This window comes from Triturus cristatus, chromosome 6 (genome assembly GCF_964204655.1).
Source record: "Triturus cristatus chromosome 6, aTriCri1.1, whole genome shotgun sequence".
NCBI lineage: Eukaryota > Metazoa > Chordata > Amphibia > Caudata > Salamandridae > Triturus > Triturus cristatus.
Genome location: NC_140589.1, coordinates 1,116,278,658 through 1,116,301,224, shown reverse-complemented (window position 1 = coordinate 1,116,301,224; position 22,567 = coordinate 1,116,278,658). Strand labels below are relative to the sequence as shown.

Below are 22,567 nucleotides of genomic sequence, written 5' to 3'. Positions count from 1 at the left end.
CTTGGAGGAAATTTATACTCAGATTTCCAATGCCCTATCCTACCGCAATTATGACAGGGAAATTTCTTTTTAGCTTCCTCAATATTTCCTTTATTTTTCCCAGGATTCAATTTTTGTCTTGACCCAGCTTGTTCCGCTAATTGAGCTTCCTGTCTCTCTGCTACCTTTACTTGTGCCCACATAGCCTTTTCTTTTAATTTCCGCTGTTTTGCTTCAATTTCATCACTGAAATATTTAGCATGTCTCAGTACTTCGTCTATTTTCTTATTTTGCCAATCTACGGTATGCTGTTTTATCATTTCACTAATTTCTGGACGAAGACCATATACAAATCTGTATACATAGTGACTCGAATCCTTTTCACTTAGATTTTCATCTCCACTGAATTGTTTAAAGGCTAGAATCAACCTCTCATAATAGGCATGTACTGACTCTTTGCTTTCCTGATGCGTTCTGTCAATTTTTACCCAGTCTGTCTCTTTTGGGGGTACCTTGTTTTTCAAAAATGCCATAACCTATTCATATTTCTTCATTACCTCGGGGACTGGAGCTCCTGTTTTTGGATCCCTTGGGTATTCCTGTGTCGGCGAATCTATCATAATCTTACACTCTGTCCATAAATCTGCCGGTACTATTATGTCGAACAAGCTATTTAGATCAATCCACAATACTTTGGAAAATTTTACAAATCTATCCTCCTGTCTGTACCACTCGACGGGTTTTTCACGCAGTCGAGGGAAGTCATTCGTAAATGACAATATATCCTGTCTAGTCCATGGGACATGTACATATCCTCCTCCTGGAATCTCTCTCATAGGGCATTCTGTCACAACCTTCTCTTTCTCTCTCACAGGGTAAGCTGAAAACGTTTTGTCTGAAACTTCATCTCGTTTACGATACCATCTGCTTTACCATTTGTCCACATCTCCCCAGTTTCTCAACAAAATAATTATCTCTTTTATCTGACCTATTTGTCCTGTGGTATTCATGTTTTCAATGTCTTTCGCACTGAAATCTACTCGATAGGGTTTTTGTAATGCTTTTATCTTTTCAATATCAATACCCATTTCATTTTCCACTTCTTCTAATCTTTCATGGAGACTTTTTGCTCTCCATGTTACGCTTTTACACAGAAATAACAACTCCTCATTTTGGTAAGCTTTTAACTTTTCTGTCGGGATAGTGCCTACTATTAATTCTTCCAGTACCATTCGTAATTTGGCCACATCTATTGACTGTGAGTCTTTGTCTTTCTTTTGCAAGCTTCTCAACCATTCACTCAACTCCTCTGTAGATGGTCCTACTGGCTTTTCTACATTTCCTTGTCCAAAATCTTTCTGCGTTTCTGTCATATTCTCTATTATAGTCATACGCTTTTCTGCACAATTTTGACCTACAAACGGGTTGAAAAGTTCGGTTCAATCATACTCATTGTCTGTCTCCACGGATTCTCACTCTGACTCATTCTTGGTTGTTCAGCCGGTTTGTTACTTTTATAAGGGACCGTCAAACAATGTTCGATATCTTTCTGTTTATCGAAAATGGGCATTACTGGACCTATTGTTACTGGAACGGTAACTGCTTCCAGATTCTTAGTCAATTCTCTTATTTTCTCTGTTAATTCTAGGGTCGTTTTTGCTAGTTCTGCTGATTTTTCTCCATCTAATTTTCCTCCAGACTTCTTTTCTACCTCTCTAATGGAATTGTTTCTTCCCAAATCTTGGAAGTCTGGTTCCGATTTTTTGATTCGTACTGTTTCTTTCATTGGGGCACTTGGGTTTAATATTTCTGGTTCTGGTCGATATGGTGGTGGATTCTTATAGAACATATCATCAAGAACATCATCCTCTGATTCATTCATTCCATACCCTCTCGATTCCACATTATGCCTCTTTTCCACACACTTTCTTCCTTCGCTCTCTCGTACGAAGTATTGATGATCTGCCATGTTGACTTAATGTTGGGTATGCACACTGGGCCCTGTTGTACATATACTATTCTATTGCGACTGGAGCCATTTTCAGATATTAGTTACATAGATCATGTGACACTTTTGTTCTTTGTTTATAATGCATATTCTTCACTGATTCTGTCCTTATGTTCCAGACGAACTCACTGTAAAAAGTTGACATCTTTACCAATGCCATACTATGTACGCGATGTACTGCCACGGACCCTCCTGGGCTTTCTTTTGTCTGTCAACAATAATCAATCAATCAATCAGTGACACTTGTAAAGCGCGCTACATACCCGTAGGGTCTCAAGGCGCTGGGGGGGGGGGGGGAGCCGCTACTGCTCGAACAGCCAGGTCTTCAGCTTCTTCCTGAAGGAGAGGTGGTCTTGGGTCAGGCGCAGGTCGGGAGGGAGGGAGTTCCAGGTCTTGGCGGCCAGGTAGGAGAAGGACCTTCCTCCTGTAGTCGCTTTCCGGATGCGGGGGACGGCGGCGAGGGCGTGGTTGGCTGATCGGAGGTGGCGTTTGGGAGCGTAGAAGTTGACTCGGCTGTTGAGGTAGCTCGGGCCTTGGTCGTGTAGGGCTTTGTGTGCGTGGGTGAGGAGGCGGAAGGTGATTCTTTTGTTGACGGGGAGCCAGTGAAGGTCTCTCAGATGTCCGGAGATGTGGCTGGTTCGTGGGATGTCGAGGATGAGTCTGGCTGAGGCGTTCTGGATCCGCTGGAGTCTTTTCTGGAGCTTGGCGGTGGTACCGGCATAGAGGGCGTTGCCGTAGTCCAGTCGGCTGGTGACGAGGGCCTGGGTGACGGTCTTCCTGGTCTCGGTGGGGATCCACCAGAAGATCTTCCGTAGCATGCGTAGGATGTTGAAGCATGCCGAGGAGACGTTGTTGACTTGCCTGGTCATGGAGAGGGAGGAGTCCAGGATGAAGCCCAGGTTGCGTGCATGGTCTGTCGGTTTGGGTGCGGTGCCCAGGGCGGGGGGCCACCAGGAGTCGTCCCGGGCGGAGGGAGAGGAGCCCAGGATGAGGACCTCCGTCTTGTCCGAGTTCAGTTTCAGGCGGCTGGTCGTCATTCACTCGGCTACCTCTTTCATCCCTTCGTGCAGGTTGGCTCTGGCGGCGGCGGGGTCGTTGGTCAGGGAGAGGATCAGCTGGGTGTCGTCGGCGTAGGAGATAATGCTGAGGTTGTGTTTGCGTACGATGGCCGCGAGGGGGCTCATGTAGACGTTGAAGAGGGTGGGGCTCAGAGATGATCCTTGGGGGACGCCGCAGATGACTCCGGAGGCCTCTGACTTGTACGGTGGTAGGCGGACCCTCTGTGTTCTTCCGTCGAGGAAGGAGATGATCCATTCCAGCGCTTTGTCCTGGATTCCGATGTTGCTGAGGCGCCGTACTAGGGTTCGGTGGCAGACCGTGTCGAATGCCGCGGAGAGGTCTAGGAGGATGAGGGCCGCTGTTTCTCCATTGTCCATCAGGGCTCGGATGTCATCGGTGGCGGCGATGAGGGCGGTCTCGGTGCTGTGGTTGGCTCGGAAGCCGGACTGTGAGGGGTCGAGGGATCCGTTCGTCTCGAGGAAAGCGGCCATCTGCTGGTTGACGGTCTTCTCGATGACTTTGGCTGGAAACGGGAGGAGCGAGATGGGGCGGTAATTCTTGAGGTCGGTGGGGTCCGCTGTTGGTTTCTTGAGTAGAGCGCTGAGTTCGGCGTGTTTCCAGCTCTCAGGGAAGATGGTGGTGTCGAAGGATGTGTTGATGATGTCTCGCAGGTGGGGTGCGACGACAGCGTCGGCCATGTTGAAGACGTGGTGAGGGCAGGGGTCGGTCGGTGATCCGGAGTGGATGGAGTTCATCGTGCGGATGGTGTCTTCGGTGCTGATCGGGGTCCAGGCGTGGAGGGTGGTGGTGGGGGGTGGTTGCTCGGTCATGGTGTGCGTCGGTTGGTTGTTGAAGCTGTTGTGTATGTCCGCGATCTTGTTGTGGAAGTATGAAGCGAGGGAGTTGCAGAGGTCTTGCGATGGGGTGATGTCGTTGGTTCCTGCGCTGGGGTTGGAGAGCTCTTTCACGATGTTGAAGAGTTCCTTGCAGTTGTGTGCGTTGTTGTCCAACCGGTCCTTGAATGCTGTTTTCTTGGCGGCGCGGATCAGCTGGTGGTGTTTCCGGGTGGCAAGTTTGAAGGAGGTCCTGTTGTCCAGTGTCGGTTCCCTTCTCCAGACTTTCTCGAGGGCTCGGCAGTTCTTCTTGGAGCTCTTGAGTTCGTCGGTGAACCATGGGGCTTTCTTGCTGCTGGGTCTGCTGGGCGGGGTCCTCAGTGGGGCGAGTTCGTCCGCGCAGTTGCTGATCCACTTCGTGAGGTTGTCGGCGGCCTGGCTGGGGTTCGCTGAGCTGGCAGGGGGGTGCTGGCTCAGGGAGGTGGCGAGCTGGTCTGCTGTGATCTTGTTCCAGCTTCTGCGGGCGGCTTGTTGCTGGTGTTGGTGGGTCGTCGTTTTCTTGAAGGTGAAGTGGACGCAGCTGTGGTCCGTCCATTGAAGCTCTGTGGCGTGGCTGAAGTCGATGTCCTTGCTGGATGAGAAGACAGCGTCGAGTGTGTGTCCGGCGAGGTGGGTGGGGGTGGACACCAGCTGCTTGAGTCCCAGGTTGGCGAGGTTGTCGAGCAGGGTGCTGGTGTTGGGATCGTTGTTATTTTCCAGATGGAAGTTGAGGTCTCCCAGGAGGATGTAGTCAGCGGAGGGGAGGGCATGCGGGCTGACGAAGTCGGCGATGTCCTCGCTGAATTGTGTGCGTGGTCCAGGGGGTCGGTAGATCAGGGTGCCTCTGAGGGTGGTGTTCGGGTTGGTGTGGATCTGGAAATGCAGGTGTTCGGCGCTGGTCAGGGTGTTGTCGGTGCTGGTCGTGAGACGGATGGTGCTCCTGTGGATGATGGCGATGCCTCCTCCCATCTGGTTGGCGTTGCGGTCCCTCCGGACGATTTTGTAGCCCTCTGGGATGGCGGTGGCGATGTCGGGAGCTGAAGAGGCGTTCATCCAGGTCTCCGTGAGGAAGGCAATGTCTGGAGCTGTGGTGTCGAGGAGGTTCCAAAGTTCGATGGCGTGTCTGTGGACGGAGCGGGTGTTGAGCAGGATGCACTTGAGGTGGGTGCTGCTGGTGTTCGGCTTGGTGGGTGCTGGTGCGAGGCCCGTCCGGATGCAGGTGAACTTGCAGGCGTGGCAGCTGAAGGGTCCGTGGGTTCGTCGTGGAGTGGCTTGATGGCATTCTGGGAGTCGGCCGGTGTTGAGAGCGGTGAGGGTGGCGGCGGAGTACGTCAGGCGGGTCGGTCGGGGTCCTCGTGGGCCAGGGGTCCTGGCACTGGGCGCGGTCCAGGCGTGGACGGGCGCAGACGGGCTTACCTTTGGCGCACCTTCGGCGCGCCGTCGGCGCGCCCGCTGCGCGTGGCCGCTGCGCGTTCGCACGGTCGCCATTTAAGGCGAAGTGCGCGGGCGGGCGGAGCAGCTGGGAGGCGGGAGCGGGGAGGGTACAGAATCGAAAAAGGGGCGGGGAAGAGCGGCGGTGGCGGGAAGGGAGGGCGGAGGGGTAGGCGGGCAGCGAGGAAGGAAACCACAACACGGGAAAAATAATAATTAAACAGAACAGGCACAAATTCACAACAAAGCAAGGAAAAAAAGAAAGTTATACAAAACAGGCACAAATTCGTGACAAAACAAGGGAAAAAACAGCCGCAGCGGCGGCAGCCGGCAACCGGCGAACGAGGCAGCAGTGAGGCAGAGGGCAGGCAAGGGGCACACGCAGCAGCTGGTGGCCGTGCGGCGCGGGGGTGTCCCACAAGTGGGTCACACTCACCTGCGTCGCACGGTCGCCATTTAAGGCCAAGTGCGCGGGTGTGCGGAGCAGCTGGGAGGCGGGAGCGGGGAGGGTACAGAATCGAAAAAGGGGCGGGGAAGAGCGGCGGTGGCGGGAAGGGAGGGCGGAGGGGTAGGCGGGCAGCGAGGAAGGAAACCACAACACGGGAAAAATAATAATTAAACAGAACAGGCACAAATTCACAACAAAGCAAGGAAAAAAAGAAAGTTATACAAAACAGGCACAAATTCGTGACAAAACAAGGGAAAAAACAGCCGCAGCGGCGGCAGCCGGCAACCGGCGAACGAGGCAGCAGTGAGGCAGAGGGCAGGCAAGGGGCACACGCAGCAGCTGGTGGCCGTGCGGCGCGGGGGTGTCCCACAAGTGGGTCACACTCACCTGCGTCGCACGGTCGCCATTTAAGGCCAAGTGCGCGGGTGGGCGGAGCAGCTGGGAGGCGGGAGCGGGGAGGGTACAGAATCGAAAAAGGGGCGGGGAAGAGCGGCGGTGGCGGGAAGGGAGGGCGGAGGGGTAGGCGGGCAGCGAGGAAGGAAACCACAACACGGGAAAAATAATAATTAAACAGAACAGGCACAAATTCACAACAAAGCAAGGAAAAAAAGAAAGTTATACAAAACAGGCACAAATTCGTGACAAAACAAGGGGGAAAAAAAAAAAAAAAAAACAGCCGCAGCGGCGGCAGCCGGCAACCGGCGAACGAGGCAGCAGTGAGGCAGAGGGCAGGCAAGGGGCACACGCAGCAGCTGGTGGCCGTGCGGCGCGGGGGTGTCCCACAAGTGGGTCACACTCACCTGCGTCGCACGGTCGCCATTTAAGGCCAAGTGCGCGGGTGGGCGGAGCAGCTGGGAGGCGGGAGCGGGGAGGGTACAGAATCGAAAAAGGGGCGGGGAAGAGCGGCGGTGGCGGGAAGGGAGGGTGGAGGGGTAGGCGGGCAGCGAGGAAGGAAACCACAACACGGGAAAAATAATAGTTAAACAGAACAGGCACAAATTCACAACAAAGCAAGGAAAAAAAGAAAGTTATACAAAACAGGCACAAATTCGTGACAAAACAAGGGGAAAAAAAACAGCCGCAGCGGCGGCAGCCGGCAACCGGCGAACGAGGCAGCAGTGAGGCAGAGGGCAGGCAAGGGGCACACGCAGCAGCTGGTGGCCGTGCGGCGCGGGGGTGTCCCACAAGTGGGTCACACTCACCTGCGTCGCACGGTCGCCATTTAAGGCCAAGTGCGCGGGTGGAAAAAAAAATGTCAAGCAACGGGTAAAACTAAGTTGACAATGCCTGTTGAAAGGAGCCTTTCTCCCATTGTTTCAAGTGAGTCAGGTGACAGAGTGTTGCAGCCAGCATTTCCGCCTAGTAAAATAGTAAAATCGAACGTAAATGGTAAAGAGAAGGATTTTACTTCAGTTAAGAGATTAGAGTCTGTGGCTCTGGATACAGATAAAGAGGTTTCTTTTCAGAAATCCAAAATTAAAGGCGCTTTTCCTGATAATCTAGATATTGAGTCAAAAGTAGAGGGAAAATCAATAAATAAATAATGAAGGGAGATTAGCTCATTTGAAGGGCAAAAGAGTTCCAGAGTCTGCAAGCTGTGGCGGCTTGCAGACCCGTATGGGAGAGATGCTGCCAAACAAAAGGGCAGTAAAGAAGTTTTGGACTGGTCTCAAGCGTCCTGGAACAAAGCTGAGGAAGAGAGGGAGGATTTTGAGGCAAATTTTCCCACACCGATGGATTCAAAGTGAGCTGCATACTTTTCCAAGGGGATAAATTGGAGAGTATATGATAGGGGTGTTGGGGATGGGGAATGTCCTTGGGCCAGTATGAATGAAAAAAGGGGTTACTACAGAGGAGTGGTAGGTGAAGATTGCGGTGATGACGAACTGGAATCTTTGGAGGATGGGGAAGTTGACGATGATAGGGAAAATTTTAAGATTTCAAATAAGTCGAGTTGGGGGTCAAGAGGAATTCAAAAAATGTGTCCAGAGATTATTTTTTGCAGAATAATGAAATAGAAGGGTTTTTGTGCAGAAGAAATGCAAAAAATAGACAAGAAGGGGAAAAGAAGATAAGAATAACCACTGAGGCAGACAATTCCTTAAGGACAGGTGAGGTTAAAAAAAGGGGGTTGAATAAACCATGCTCCACATTACCGATGAGATCGGCAGTAATAGATACAAAAGGCACTTGCTATTCTTAGGACTTACCCTTGCTAAGCATGAAATTGCCAGGGCGTGGAAGGAGGCTTCTCCGCCCTCAGTTGGGGCCTGGAAGCATGGCCTTGATTTCTCCATGGGGCTAGAAATCCCAATTTTCAAAGCACGCGGATGCCCCCAGAAACACCAGAGAATACGGAAGCGATGGGCCGACTATCGTGGTCTTTACCTTGAACCTGTCCTCCCGGTACGAAGTATTGATGATCTGCCATGTTGATTTAATGTTGGGTATGCACACTGGGCCCTGTTGTACATATACTATTCTATCGCGACTGGAGCCATTTTCAGATATTAGTTACATAGATCATGTGGCACTTTTGTTCTTTATTTATAATGCATATTCTTCGCTGATTCTGTCCTTATGTTCCAGACGAACTCAATGTAAAAAGTTGACATCTTTACCAATGCCATACTATGTATGCGATGTACTGCCACGGACCCTCCTGGGCTTTCTTTTGTCTGTGAACAATAAAATCCATTGTGGAAAAAAAAATGTCAAGCAACGGGTAAAACTAAGTTGACAATGCTTGTTGAAAGGAGCCTTTCTCCCATTGTTTCAAGTGAGTCAGGTGACAGAGTGTTGCAGCCAGCATTTCCGCCTAGTAAAATAGTCAAATCGAACGTAAATGGTAAAGAGAAGGATTTTACTTCAGTTAAGAGATTAGAGCCTGTGGCTCTGGATACAGATAAAGAGGTTTCTTTTCAGAAATCCAAAATCAAAGGCGCTTTTCCTGATAATCTAGATATTGAGTCAAAAGTAGAGGGAAAATCAATAAATCAATAATGAAGGGAGATTAGCTAATTTGAAGGGCAAAAGAGTTCCAGAGTCTGCAAGCTGTGGCGGCTCGCAGACCCGTATGGGAGAGATGCTGCCAAACAAAAGGGCAGTAAAGAAGTTTTGGACAGGTCTCAAGCATCCAGGAACAAAGCTGAGGAAGAGCGGGAGGATTTTGAGGCAAATTTTCCCACACAGATGGATTCAAAGTGAGCTGCATACTTTTCCAAGGCGATAAATTGGAGAGTATATGATAGGGGTGTTGGGGATGGGGAATGTCCTTGGGCCAGTATGAATGAAAAAAGGGGTTACTACATAGGAGTGGTAGGTGAAGATTGCGGTGATGACGAACTGGAATCTTTGGAGGATGGGGAAGTTGACGATGATAGGGAAAATTTTAAGATTTCAAAAAAGTCGAGTTGGGGGTCAAGAGGAATTCAAAAAATGTGTCCAGAGATTATTTTTTACAGAATAATGAAATAGAAGGGTTTTTGTGCAGAAGAAATGCAAAAAATAGACAAGAAGGGGAAAAGAAGATAAGAATAACCACTGAGGCAGACAATTCCTTAAGAACAGGTGATGTTAAAAAAAGAGAGTTGAATAAAAGGCTATGTGTTGATAAAAACATTGGAACTGATGGGAAAAATAATAAGGAGCAGTTTCCAAAGGATGTAACAAAGCAGGCAGTTAAAGAAGGTGAGTCTATTTCTGATAACGATATGTTTAAAGAAAGTCCTGAAAAAGATAACAAAAACGAAGGGGAAATAAGTTCAGGGAGTTTTAAACATTTGCCTTACAAGGGTTTATATTTGCCTTTAAGTTCCCATTTAAGTAAAAGTACCAAAGAATAAATATGGAGAGGGGAATTCGTGGACGTTTTCAAATTACTTCACAGAGAAATTCAGTCAAAGGGGGGATCAAGGGAGGAGGCATGGGACCTAGCAAAAAGGCCAAGGGTACCTACGAACATTGATTCTTGGACTTCGGCTTTCTTTATTTTTGCTAGTGTATACTGCAAAAAGTTTCCAGACAGATCTGTGGCAATATATTTAAATATTTAGACACAATCAGGAAAGCTCACACTAAATTTTGAGGTTTTGCTTGGCTTCATTATGATGAGGAATTCCGAGCTAGACTGGTTCTTATTCCCGAAAAACCCTGGGGTGAAGTAGATAATTCGCTCTGGGTTCAGTGGATGTATCCTCAGAGGCCTCCCCCTTCGATGCATACCGCGAGTGGGTTGGCGGTAGGTCATCGGCCTTTTCTTGGTAAACCCACCCCAGCAGGGGGGTGGAGACCTGGAATAAATCTCAAGCAGGCGTGTCAGGTGCCTGCTGGAATTTCAACAGGGGTTATTGCCAGAAGAACCCTTGCAAGTATAAACATGAAAGCTCAAGGTGCGGTGGCAAAGCTTTTGGGATCAGTCCAGATGGGGGGGATTTGGCCAAGGCAGAGGGAGAGGTTATGCATTTTAGCCAGGACATAAGGGCTTTTACACCAATTAATGTGGAAGTTTTGTGTTTCTGGTTGAAATTTTATCCTCACACGAATGATACAACCAAGTTGGAATGGGGGTTCAAAGAATGATTTAGGTTGGGTTATCAAGGGCCTGGATGTCGCAGATTTGCAAGAAATTTAAAATCTGTAAACGAATACCCACAGCTGGTGAAGAAGAAATTGTTAACTGAGGTGAAAGGTAGTATGGCAGGCTCTTTTAAGTCATGGCCGTTGCAAAACCTCATGATATCTCTGCTTGACGTTATTCCTAAGAAAACGAACGGGGAATTTAGAATGATACAGCATTTATCATGGCCTCAAGGTTTCTCCGTCAATGATTTCATTGCTAAGGAAGACACCATGGTCAAATTTGCATCCATAGACACAGCTTTGGGTATGATAAGAAAAATGGGTTCCAATACTGAGCTTGCAAAATGTGACATTAAATCTGCTTTCAGGCTATTGCCAGTGCACCCATTAAACTTCTCATTGCTGGGTATCTATTTTGAGGGGCATGGGTTATGCAATTTCCTGCAATTTATTCGAGACTTTTAGCACATTGGTGTTTTTCTTTCAGGACTGGATATATGGACGTGACACATTATGTGGATAATTTTCTATTTATGGGGGGCCATGGGCTCTCAACAGTGTGTAAAAGCATTACGTGACTTTGAACTGGTGGCTAAGGATCTGGGTATGCCTTTGGCAGCTGAGAAAATGGAAGGACCTAAATGTTGCTTAGCGTATCTTGATATCGAAATAGATACAGTAAAAATAAAAGCTAGACCTCCGCAAAAGAAAGTAGTGGAGATGACAGCTATGTTAGAACATGCCAGAAGGTCTCAAAAATTGACACTGAATGAAGTTCAATGTCTATTGGGTCATCTGAATTTAGCTTGCTGAGTTGTGAAGGCAGGTAGAAGTTTTTGCAGGAAACTAGGTTTTGCCATGTCAGGGGTCACCTTGCCACATCACGGGATTAGGATATCAGCTAGGATGAGGGTCTATCTTGAAGTTTGGCTGATGTTTCTGAGAGCATTTTTTGGTGTCACGATTTGGTCAATGGATGAAGATTTTGTTTGGCAGATCCAGTTATTTTCTGATGCTTCTGGTGCAAATGACTTTGGTCTTTTTTGGGACAGAAAATGGTGCGCTGACAAGTGGCCATCTAGTTGGGTATCAGGAACAAGAAACATAGCTTTTTTCTAATTTTTTCCTTTGATAGTTGCACTGGCCATTTGGGGGAAGAGTCTGGCAAACATGACAGTGTTGTTCCATGGAGATAATAGAACAGTGGTTGATTTGGTAAATGGTCAGAGGGCCAAAGAGAAACAACTATTTGAAACTGCAACAAAGATTAATGTTGGGCTGTTTAATGCATAATATAGTTTTCAAAGTTAGGCATGTACCCGGAGGTGATAATAACATTGCAGGCGCTTTATCTCGTTTTCAGTTGGTGATTCCGTGGTTTGTCGCCCTGAGCAGATCTGCAGAAGACTCGGGTTCCCCAGTAGATATGGGATTTAGCAAATTGAAAATGTAGCTACTAATTTAAAACTCTCTGGCTAATAGCACCAAAATGACATACAGGAGAGCATGGTTAGAATTCCTTTAATCAGGTGCTTGTAGTACCAGAGATATTAAAAAACGAAGGGATGATATAACTAATTTCATAATGTCCAACATAGAAAGGAATATTTCTGCAACAACAATAGCAGGGAAATTAGCAGGTGTGTCTTTCTATGGGAAGTTCTTTGGGGGATATGAACCTTCATGGGATGAGATGGGAAGAACAATACTCCAAGGATGGGCAAAAATAAAAAAAGAGAGTACAATTTACACGAGAACCTATTTCTCTGAAACTCTTACTTGATATGACAAGGAGCTTGCAATGTATTTGTTTCTCTACTTTTGAATGCTGTTTATTCAAGTTACAAAAGCAACAATTGATGGACAGAATGCAGAACAATGTCATACATTCACCCCAGTACAGAGATCTGGGCATAAATCCATCGTTTTTTTGCTCACCATGCCGTTCCAGTTTGAACCCAGCCATATGCAAATCAGTCTTGACTCTGTGCCTCATGGGAACAGTCCAGCCCGAACTGCCAAGCCAGGTCCTCCCTGAACTGGAAACAAGCATCCTAGGACCGGTTTCGGGGTTTCACCCCTCTTTAGCCAGGATAGCTTGATTCCAGTGGCATGGAGAGCAAGGGACCCACGTCTGGGCATACCCTTCCCACTCGGGGTGAGAATTGCAAAAGCAACAATTGATGGACAGAATGCAGAACAATGTCATACATTCACCCCAGTACAGAGATCTGGGCATAAATCCATCGTTTTTTTGCTCACCATGCCGTTCCAGTTTGAACCCAGCCATATGCAAATCAGTCTTGACCCTGTGCCTCATGGGAACAGTCCAGCCCGAACTGCCAAGCCAGGTACTCCCTGAACTGGAAACAAGCATCCTAGGACCGGTTTCGGGGTTTCACCCCTCTTCAGCCAGGATAGCTTGATTCCAGTGGCATGGAGAGCAAGGGACCCACGTCTGGGCAAACCCTTCCCACTCGGGGTGACAATTGCAAAAGCAACAATTGATGGACAGAATGCAGAACAATGTCATACATTCACCCCAGTACAGAGATATGGGCATAAATCCATCCTTTTTTTGCTCACCATGCCGTTCCAGTTTGAACCCAGCCATATGCAAATCAGTCTTGACCCTGTGCCTCATGGGAACAGTCCAGCCCGAACTGCCAAGCCAGGTACTCCCTGAACTGGAAACAAGCATCCTAGGACCGGTTTCGGGGTTTCACCCCTCTTCAGCCAGGATAGCTTGATTCCAGTGGCATGGAGAGCAAGGGACCCACGTCTGGGCAAACCCTTCCCACTCGGGGTGACAATTGCAAAAGCAACAATTGATGGACAGAATGCAGAACAATGTCATACATTCACCCCAGTACAGAGATATGGGCATAAATCCATCCTTTTTTTGCTCACCATGCCGTTCCAGTTTGAACCCAGCCATATGCAAATCAGTCTTGACCCTGTACCTCATGGGAACAGTCCAGCCCGAACTGCCAAGCCAGGTCCTCCCTGAACTGGAAACAAGCATCCTAGGACCGGTTTCGGGGTTTCACCCCTCTTTAGCCAGGATAGCTTGATTCCAGTGGCATGGAGAGCAAGGGACCCACGTCTGGGCATACCCTTCCCACTCGGGGTGACAATTGCAAAAGCAACAATGTCATACATTCACCCCAGTACAGAGATCTGGGCATAAATCCATCGTTTGGTTTTTGCTTTGTTCGCCATAAGTTGGCGGGGTATGCTCAGACGTGAGTCCCTTGCTCACTTTGCCACTGGATTCAAGCAAGCCTGGCTGAAGACGGCTGAAATGCCAGAAACCGGTCCTAGGAAGCTTGTTTCCGGTCCAGGGAAGACATGGCTTGGCAGTTCGGGCTGGACTGTTCCCATGAGGCACAGGGTCAGACTGATTTGCATATGGCCATGTCTGAATTGGGGTGGCAGAGTGGGATAAAGAACGGTGATGGATTAAACCCAGATCAGTTGACTGGGGGTGAGTGCTTGCAATGTTCAACACTCCGTCCATCATTTCCTTTGGTTTTTGCTTTGTTCGCCATAAGTTGGCGGGGTATGCTCAGACGTGAGTCCCTTGCTCACTTTGCCACTGGATTCAAGCAAGCCTGGCTGAAGACGGCTGAAATGCCAGAAACCGGTCCTAGGAAGCTTGTTTCCGGTCCAGGGAAGACATGGCTTGGCAGTTCGGGTTGGACAGTTCCCATGAGGCACAGGGTCAGACTGATTTGCATATGGCCATGTCTGAACTGGGGTGGCAGAGTGGGCTAAAGAACGGTGATGGATTAAACCCAGATCAGTTGACTGGGGGTGAGTGCTTGCAATGTTCAACACTCCGTCCATCATTTCCTTTGGTTTTTGGTTTATTCAAGTTATGCATGATTTGGTTATTTTTGGGAGCATTCAGAATAACTAAGCTGTTGGGCGAGTCAAAAAATGAAGATCTGAAAGTTAAAAATGTTTTTGTTTATAAAAACTCAATAGGTATTTTTGTGAAGAAGGTAACACACTCTTCTTAAAGAAACTGTGATTTATTAGTTGAAATGAACAGACCCCTGGGACACATCTGCTTACAAGTCCAACTGCAACTCCTCTGCCAACCTTCCCAGTTTACAATCAGATAGATGTTGCTAGGGGACCGCAGTGTTCCATTTCATCATGACAATCCATGGTAACTAACAACAAGGTAAGCTATGTAGAATACAACAGGTATATTTCTTGAAAAATCCTAAACGGATCAAATTGGCAAAGGATCAAAAATAGTTCTACAAAGAATGGATGGACCGTTATGCCCTATAAAAGCATGGTTAGATATTAAAGAGACGGGAGGTGCTGCATTGGAATTTGTCTTTAGACACCAAGATGGCTCCCCCCCAAAGCTTTCCAGATGCTGGCAGTAATGAGGAAAGCCTTACAAAAATTGGGTAAAAATCCATTTAATTTTGGGACACACTCCTTTAGAATAGGTGCGGCTTCTGAAGCTGCCAGGTTGGGGGTTTCAGTCAAGGAAGTAAAGAAATTGGGGCACTTGTCTTCTCACTGCTGCCTGAGATACATTAGAGATTTAGATGTACAATGTTAAATTTCAAATATATTGTTATTTCTTTCTAAGTTTCGCAGCGGGTCTTACATAACCACAAAAGGCCATTTGGATAGTTAGACATTCATTTGTTAAGTGGGCTGCAAAGCAAGCCGAAAAGAGACATTTTGGAAAAAATGTGGGTTTCCGTTCATATGAAGTTTCTATTGTTTGGTGGGGGAAAAGTGGTATGAAATGGGGTCAGTTAATGCCTCTTTTAAGTGAGCTGTCATCAAAGAATCGTCCTGACGCTATACAAATTAATCTGAGGGAGAATGATCTCGTGCAACTATCAGGCCTGAGTTGTTTATAGAAATAAAAGCCGATATTGAGTTGTTAGTAAAATTATGGACTCAATCGAAGGTTATAACATCGCTGATGCCCAGAAGTGTTTGGAGGGGGGGCAGAGAGCAGAGAGATTCACTACTGTAGAAAGAGTGAGTAGGAAAGTCAATAGGGAATTACACCGCTTTGGAAGCATTAATGGAATATATTGGTTGGCTCACAGTGATATTATTAAGTTTTTGGCATGATGGAGTGCACCTTTCATTCATAGGTAATGAGATTTACATTTTGAATATAAAAGAGATGATTTCAAGAACTCTTGATGTAAAAGCTTGGTTTTAATGGATGAGCTCGTGGGTGACAGCCTTATGTTTTTTCCCTTTCCTTTTTTCAATTTCTCGACCCCATTCCCCTCCACCCCTCTTATCACTGTTTTTTTCTGCCTTTTACATTACACCAAATGTTTTTGGGGGAATTTTCTGTACAGCAAACGCAATAAAGCTTTATACCTGTTTTGGCGACAGTGTGTGTTTTTTCCTTTTTTCATATTTTGAATTGGAAAGGGGGGGGAGGGCAGGAAAAACACCTATATCAGGGTTTTTTCTGGTGGCAGAATTTGAGGAGATCGAGACAGGCAGAAAGAGTTGGGGGCATTAAGACAAGCTTCGGACAGAGGGAAACAGGGGAGCGAGGAATTAGGCAGGAGTTAGCCTGGGGACGAAAGATAGGGGTTGGGAGGTGGATTAGTTGGAACATTGAGGAAGTTTGTTGTGGGGAATTGTTTAAGGGCGGGGACGACAGAATATGACTCTGTATTAGTGAGGCCTTATTTGTATATTTCTAATACATGATACTGCTTACCTGTCCAATAAAGAGTCCTTTTACCCCATTTTGGTCTATGGAAGTGCTTTTTGCCCGATGCGGAAAACTTACGGCTCGAACCTCCTTACTGCAAAGGGAAAGATTTATGGCTCAATCCTTCTCAGGTAATGCTGCTAGAATTTGGAACTCACTTCCTCCATCCATCCGAACTACCGCCTCTTTCTGAACTTTCAAGACAGATCTTAAAACTCTTCTCCTCCAAAGGCACTTCCAGGAATATTTCAACCCATTTCATGAACTTCACGGCCGCCAGGCACTCACGAGCTCAACTTTGTTAATATGTATTCGATACCTGTGTTAATCGAATGCTGGAATTTTAACAACCCTGGTTGTATATGTAACTTGTTACTGTGTAAATTCTATTATGTGTACCTTTTGTAAATTACTTGGTTCTTTCAGAAATCGCTCTGACACCTTTGGGTTAAGTTTGCGCTATATAAAACTGCATTACAAAAATAAATAGATATTGACACGTACGTATGAGGAAGTTCTGGGGTGGGTTGGGGTGGGGGGTTCTGGAGTTCTATTGTTATAGTTTGATGCGACAGTTTCTGTATGACTGTATGGAATACTATCCTGATTATCGCCCGGTCTCCTTTATGCTAATTTCATACACCATAAAGAAAAAGAAAAAAAGTTCAGTGTTTTGGGGTCACTCGCCTGTTAGCAGACAATACTTTTATGACATACAACATCCAGCACGGAAATTACGCAAATTACATACCGTATTCAACAACAGCGTCGACATGTATTTCCTATAAATTAATCTTCTGCTTAATATCTCTGCAGAAATTAGGCCTGGAACTCCAGGCACACAACTCCCTACCGGTTTATATCCGCACTGGGCTACTGTCAGCGTCGGATTGGGAAGGCGGGCAGTCGGGCATGGGGCGATGGGCTGGTACTTCAGGGGACCTATGGGCCGTTTTTTTACCCTCTGTAAACTGGTACAATATACCTACTGTCCTCGCCAGGCCACTGTAATGAGGTGCCAGCATCCTGGGCTCTCTCCTGACCCTCTGTAATTTGAGGCTGGGAGCTCGGTGTTGCTCTGGCCTGTGGGGCATTCTGGTCTCAAGCCCCCTGCTTCGTGGGGCCAGCCTGGCCAGAAGCAGTGTCTTCCCCTGCTGTGCCATCACCTTCAGGTTATGGGGGCAGTGGGCAGGGTGTGAATAGGCAGGGGCCTACATGGGGGAGGCTGAAAGGAGAGGTGATTTTATGGCCATTGTCCATTCTCACCTCAATACATGGTTGGCTGGCAGGGAGTAAGAGAAGCAGCCTCCCAAGAGGCCAGGTGTTGTCACCTCAGCCCCAGTGTCTTTTAAGCCATGTTGCTGGGTGCAGTGCTTAAATGACTGGATATGACATTAAGATTAATCCTGAATCGCTGCACAAAACGTGTGCCTAGAAAAGTACACAAAGCACTGAGTGGAACAGTGTCAGTGCTGTAAACTAGCATTTACAACAATAGTTAAATGAACACTGCAGTACAGGCAGATGTCAGCGAAACATAAAGCAAGTGCACACGTGGTAAAATCAAATGGGCCCCTGATTTTAGGAGTAACTGACTAAAGCAGAATTAAATGATTATATCATAAACTGAGCGTCACCTGAAATCGTGAGCTCCTGTAAACCCAGCTTCATAGATCTAATTATCAGAGGCTCCTATACTGTCAGACAGAAAGGATGTTATGTAGCTACAGAAAGGGGTTACTGAACCAGTGTGTTTTAGAAGATATTTGATGCACACAAAAGAGGGGTGTTCCTTACTTTGTGGGAGCTGCCTGCGAAAGGTCTGTGCAATTTGCACTTCGTGAAAAGGGGGCTACAGTTTTTTTTATTTTATTGTTATTTTTTTTAGGATTGCGGGTCTCAGGAACGTGCAGGCATACATAACTATAGAGAGTGGTAACTGGCGTATTTATTGTGTATCCAGATTTCTCTTTTTTTTGTCACACGCACATTTGTGGCTTCATCGAGGCACTGAGAAGGGCAATGGGTGGCACTGTACAAAACAAATACATAACACATCAGCCCTTTGCATTTATTTATAAAGAAGACATCGGGTACAGAGGGGGGCTTCACCCAGCACTTTTTCAGATTCTGTTCTCCAGTCTTGAGTGGTCCAGGGATGCTGCTAAACCAGAGATATGAGTGCCCCAGCAGAACTCACTTATAGCGCCTATACCTCTGGGGAAACTAGAGAAAGTTGTGAGTGGACTGTTTTCCCACTGTTTAAGATTAACACTATTAATGAGTTTTCATACATTTTCAAGCCCAGAGCCACAACTGAAACTTTAAAAAAAACTCTCTATTAACTAGAAATAACCAGACAGATTCTACAAAGGCTGGACAATAATAATTAAAGAGAACTCTTTAACCCCTTGCATGCTTCTGACAGAACCACTCCGTCATGAGCCACGGGCGCCGTGTGCTCATGACGGAGTGGTTCCGTCATGCTGCGGCCGTTGGCGGCCGCTCCGCCCACGCGGCGCTGTTTCCCCGCCTGTGCGGGCGATCAGCGCAAGTGGGTGGAGTCATGACGGAACCACGCCGTCATGAGCACAGCTCGCCCGTGACTCATGACGGCGTGGTTCCGTCATGAGCATGGTGGCTCCGCAAACCCCCCCAGCGCTGCGGCGGAATTCGTGCCGCAGCGAAGGGGTTAAATTAAAAAAAAGTCCCTAATCCATTTTAACATATTTTTTCAGCTTTTCTTTATTAGTTTTACTATCAGTCACAGAGAATTAAGGCAGCTTTAAAACACATTTCAAAGTGCTTTTGCCCTACATTGACTACTTAAAGTACATACTTGTCAGATGAAAAAATATCGGCTTTAGGTGATTTTCTTCCATTTGATACCGTGCAGGTGGCAACCCTAACCAGATCAAGTGTTGTGGCCGTAGACTATTTTATTTCTCCTCACCTGCAGGCAGTGTTTGTAGTTATGCCAATGTCACTGGCTTTAGAAGCTTTAAAATATTTATTTTACCAAACATTTCTCAAACAAGCATTGGCATAGCCAATAGGTCTCGCCTTTGGGACCTTATAAGTGTTTAGCCATGCAACAGTTGCATAACTAAATACTTATAAAGGTCCCAAAAGCGAGACCTATTGGCTATGCCAAGCGGCCATGGGGCTACGAAAGTGAAAGTATTCGCGGTAAAAGCGGCGCGCGCGCCCGCAATCATGCACTGTAGCTCTAGGCTGGCCTGGGAGCACTTTTTGGAGCCCTCTCAATAAGTCTCGCGGCTCTCTCCAGACCAGCGCATGCGCTGTGTCAGGCGAGACCTAAAAAATTAGTCTAACGAGAGTAACGTGAAGGCGATCCATTAAAAGGACGATGCGGGAAAGTGGGACACTTTTTTGGGGAGTGCCCGGGCCAAATTGTGATCTCAATCCGACCCTGGCTACTCAGGCAATAGTGACAAAGGCAGCGCATGCCAAGAACTCAAACACCCAGATCTTCCAGACATGCCCAAAACTATCGTCTCTCTAACGCATGCGTAGAGAAATTACAGCCTGGTGCGACTGCGAGACGAAAACAGGATACACCACCAACCGGAAACTGTACATGTGCGCTTCGGACCGAGCATGCCTCAGTGAGTAGTGTCTTTCCCCTGAGCATCATCACCCCTAATTCACTTTATAATTCAGACCCTACCATCAACAATAGGCCTGGTTTGGTATTCCAATACATAAAACTGGTAATGAAATTAATTATAGCTATTAATTTCGTTTAGCGGAGAATCGTAGTTAAGTCTCGCCGTTCTCCCGCTTTGGAGACTCAGTGTCAGAGGACATAGTGCGCGAAAATACACCTGCACACGAAGGATTTCTAAGTGGATCGGAAGAACTATGACCAGTCAGGAGTCAAAGAAGGTGAGTAATCCTCTCTAATTCTCTGTAAACAATTTCTAGGGAATATCGTGTTCTCGTGCGGGATTACACCGTCTGCAACCTGCACCTTTAACTCTTCATCTGTTTTGTGTTGGTTACTGTCTCCAGTCAAGTAGCCCAGGCTTGGATTCAGTGTTCTGAGGGCTGATGCCACCTCCTTCTCGTAATAGATGTTGCAGAAAATACATACATGTTAACTTTTCAGAATCAAATTGAACAATATATTTACGTGGCGCAATTAATCCGTATTGCAGGTGGACCTAGTAATGGCGAGGCCCTCGATAGAATTTTTGGAAGAAATATGCATTTTAAAGCACAATGGTCACACATGGTTATTGTGTTATATTGCATTGGTGCATAAGTGTAGTACTTCATACCCATTGCCACTGGAATTATGCAATTCTGCAGCTGCTGCTTATCTCTCATAATTAGAGATTTACCGGATTCGCCATATAATACTTCATCTGCTCCATAATCTGTAGATTTTAACAACAACAAAAATAGTTACGAGCTCAAACGGATCAAAAGTTACTAAAAATGCTGTGAAATGTGTTTGCGCGCATTGGAAACTCTTTCACAGTGGTTAGCTGCTCATCTTTCAGTTGCTTGTTTCTGTATTTGGTTGAAAACTGGTACAAATAAAGGTGAACTCTTTATCCAGACAGTATTACCATGTGTAAACGTTACAAAATAATGCAGTAATACTATCAAAACCGGTGCTGCAATATGCCACATAATTTGCATTTTCTTGCAGCATAATTTAGTCACCTCTACCACATAATTCCAGTGGCCCTGTTCTTACCACAGCCAAGGACGGAAAGTGCTTTGATTTGCATTGGGTTCTTAGGCACCCTTTCGGTGCGTATGGTTGGAAAGATTTTACATATATAATATTCAGTATCGGTAATGCTTGAAATAAAAAAAGTTACTTGAGGGATGCCACACGTTTGGCCTTAAGTCGTGGGATCAGAAAGAGTGCGGTTTATGATGAGTGGAATCTGATAGCCATCATATGCATTTTTTTTTAAACTCTGTTTCCAAAAAATGGACATGATAGCAAATCTTGTACTGACTCACTTAATTGTCACAAACATACTGTATTTTAAAATTATGTATGTGTTAAGGCACTGTCCTTGATAAATAAATCAACATGTCCTTTTTGGTGTTGTGCAGTGAAGTGGCAAATTATGGTAGCTTTCTCATTATGTGAGCACTCTGGTAATAGCCTCTCTGATTATGCCATTGGTCATATTGTGTGAGACTTTGGTTTCTAGCAAGGATTATAGCTACAAGAGCAACCCTCAAACCCATGGGAAAATGGGTATATTGTGCTTATGTTCTACAGTGGTTCTCACTGGGAACAATTCAAGAAAATATATTGTACTCTTTGCCAAAGTTATGGTCAAATGTGGAGAAAAAGTATCAAAAAACACTCACCAGACTTAATTAGGTACTGGCACAGACATACTTACGTAGACATTACAACCAAGAATGTTCAAAACAAACACAAAGTTGCTAAGCAAAAAGAGGGGTTCCTTTGTTGTTGCTGCAGAGGTTTTGCCACTTGCTGCACCTTCTTACCAGAACTCTTGCTGGCTGTAGTACCCTGGTGGGACAAGGTCCCAGGGCTAAAATCACTGCTCTGCCGCCGCTAGCACTCGGGAGGAGAAATTCAACTCCCAGAGTGCCATCTTCTAGCTCCAGCTGCCGCGAGTGAGGGGGAGGCGTGTCACCCCGCATATAGTGCTGCCTCTCCCCCCCCCCCCCCCCCCCGCGGCGCAGGTCCCTTTGTTGTTGCTGCCGAGGTTTTGCCACTTGCTGCACCTTCTTACCAGAACTCTTGCTGGCTGTAGTACCCTGGTGAGACGAGGTCCCAGGGCTAAAATCACCGCTCTGCTGCCGCTAGCACTCAGGAGGAGGACTTCAACTCCCAGAGCGCCATCTTCCAGCTCCAGCTGCCGCGAGTGAGGGGGAGGCGTGTCACAGCGCATATAGCGCTGCCTCCCCACTCGCGGCACGAAATGTGCGCGGGACGTAGCCCGGACGAAGCCCGGACCAAGGGCGGGCCCGTCTGTGCCCGGAATAGACTGGACTGCGCCACCCCTTTAAGAACCGGTTATTGATAGATCACGCGGTAAGCCTAACTGCTAGTACTAAAGGCTGCATACAACTGGAGTGGGATATATGAACCATTGAGCAGAACTGTTGTAACACTTGTAAGTTTTGCATTACCCTAGGCGCTGTGACATCATGAGTAAACGCAAGGGTGCTACTGCCACCTTGGATGCTTTTATTATTAGAGCAGAATCCCTATTAACCCACGAGATACAAATAGCAGAAAGGCGCTTATCCCTCGATCCTGCTAACTTACCCATACACAGACAAACATGTTCACCTAAATCGATTGATACTTTGCAAGCAACCCCGTTGACACCCACAAGAGCGGTCATAAATGAGTCACCGCTACTCGATTTTTCAACCACTTTCATATCTGTGGTGCCAGATGATTTAAATAGTATAACCAGTCCAGACATGGC

At 46.9% G+C, this 22,567-nt stretch overlaps 1 protein-coding gene across 1 annotated transcript in view; it reads left to right on the top strand.

Annotated features, from left to right (window-relative positions):
* The first annotated feature begins 19,700 nt into the window (after window positions 1-19,700).
* Window positions 19,701-22,567, top strand: part of LOC146821049 (uncharacterized) — a 160,266-nt gene continuing 157,399 nt past the window's right edge. The window contains exon 1 of the mRNA XM_085611983.1: window positions 19,701-20,012. Within this exon, the coding sequence (XP_085468109.1) occupies window positions 19,989-20,012 (24 nt within the window). The 5' untranslated portion in view covers window positions 19,701-19,988. The remainder of the gene's footprint in view (window positions 20,013-22,567) is intronic.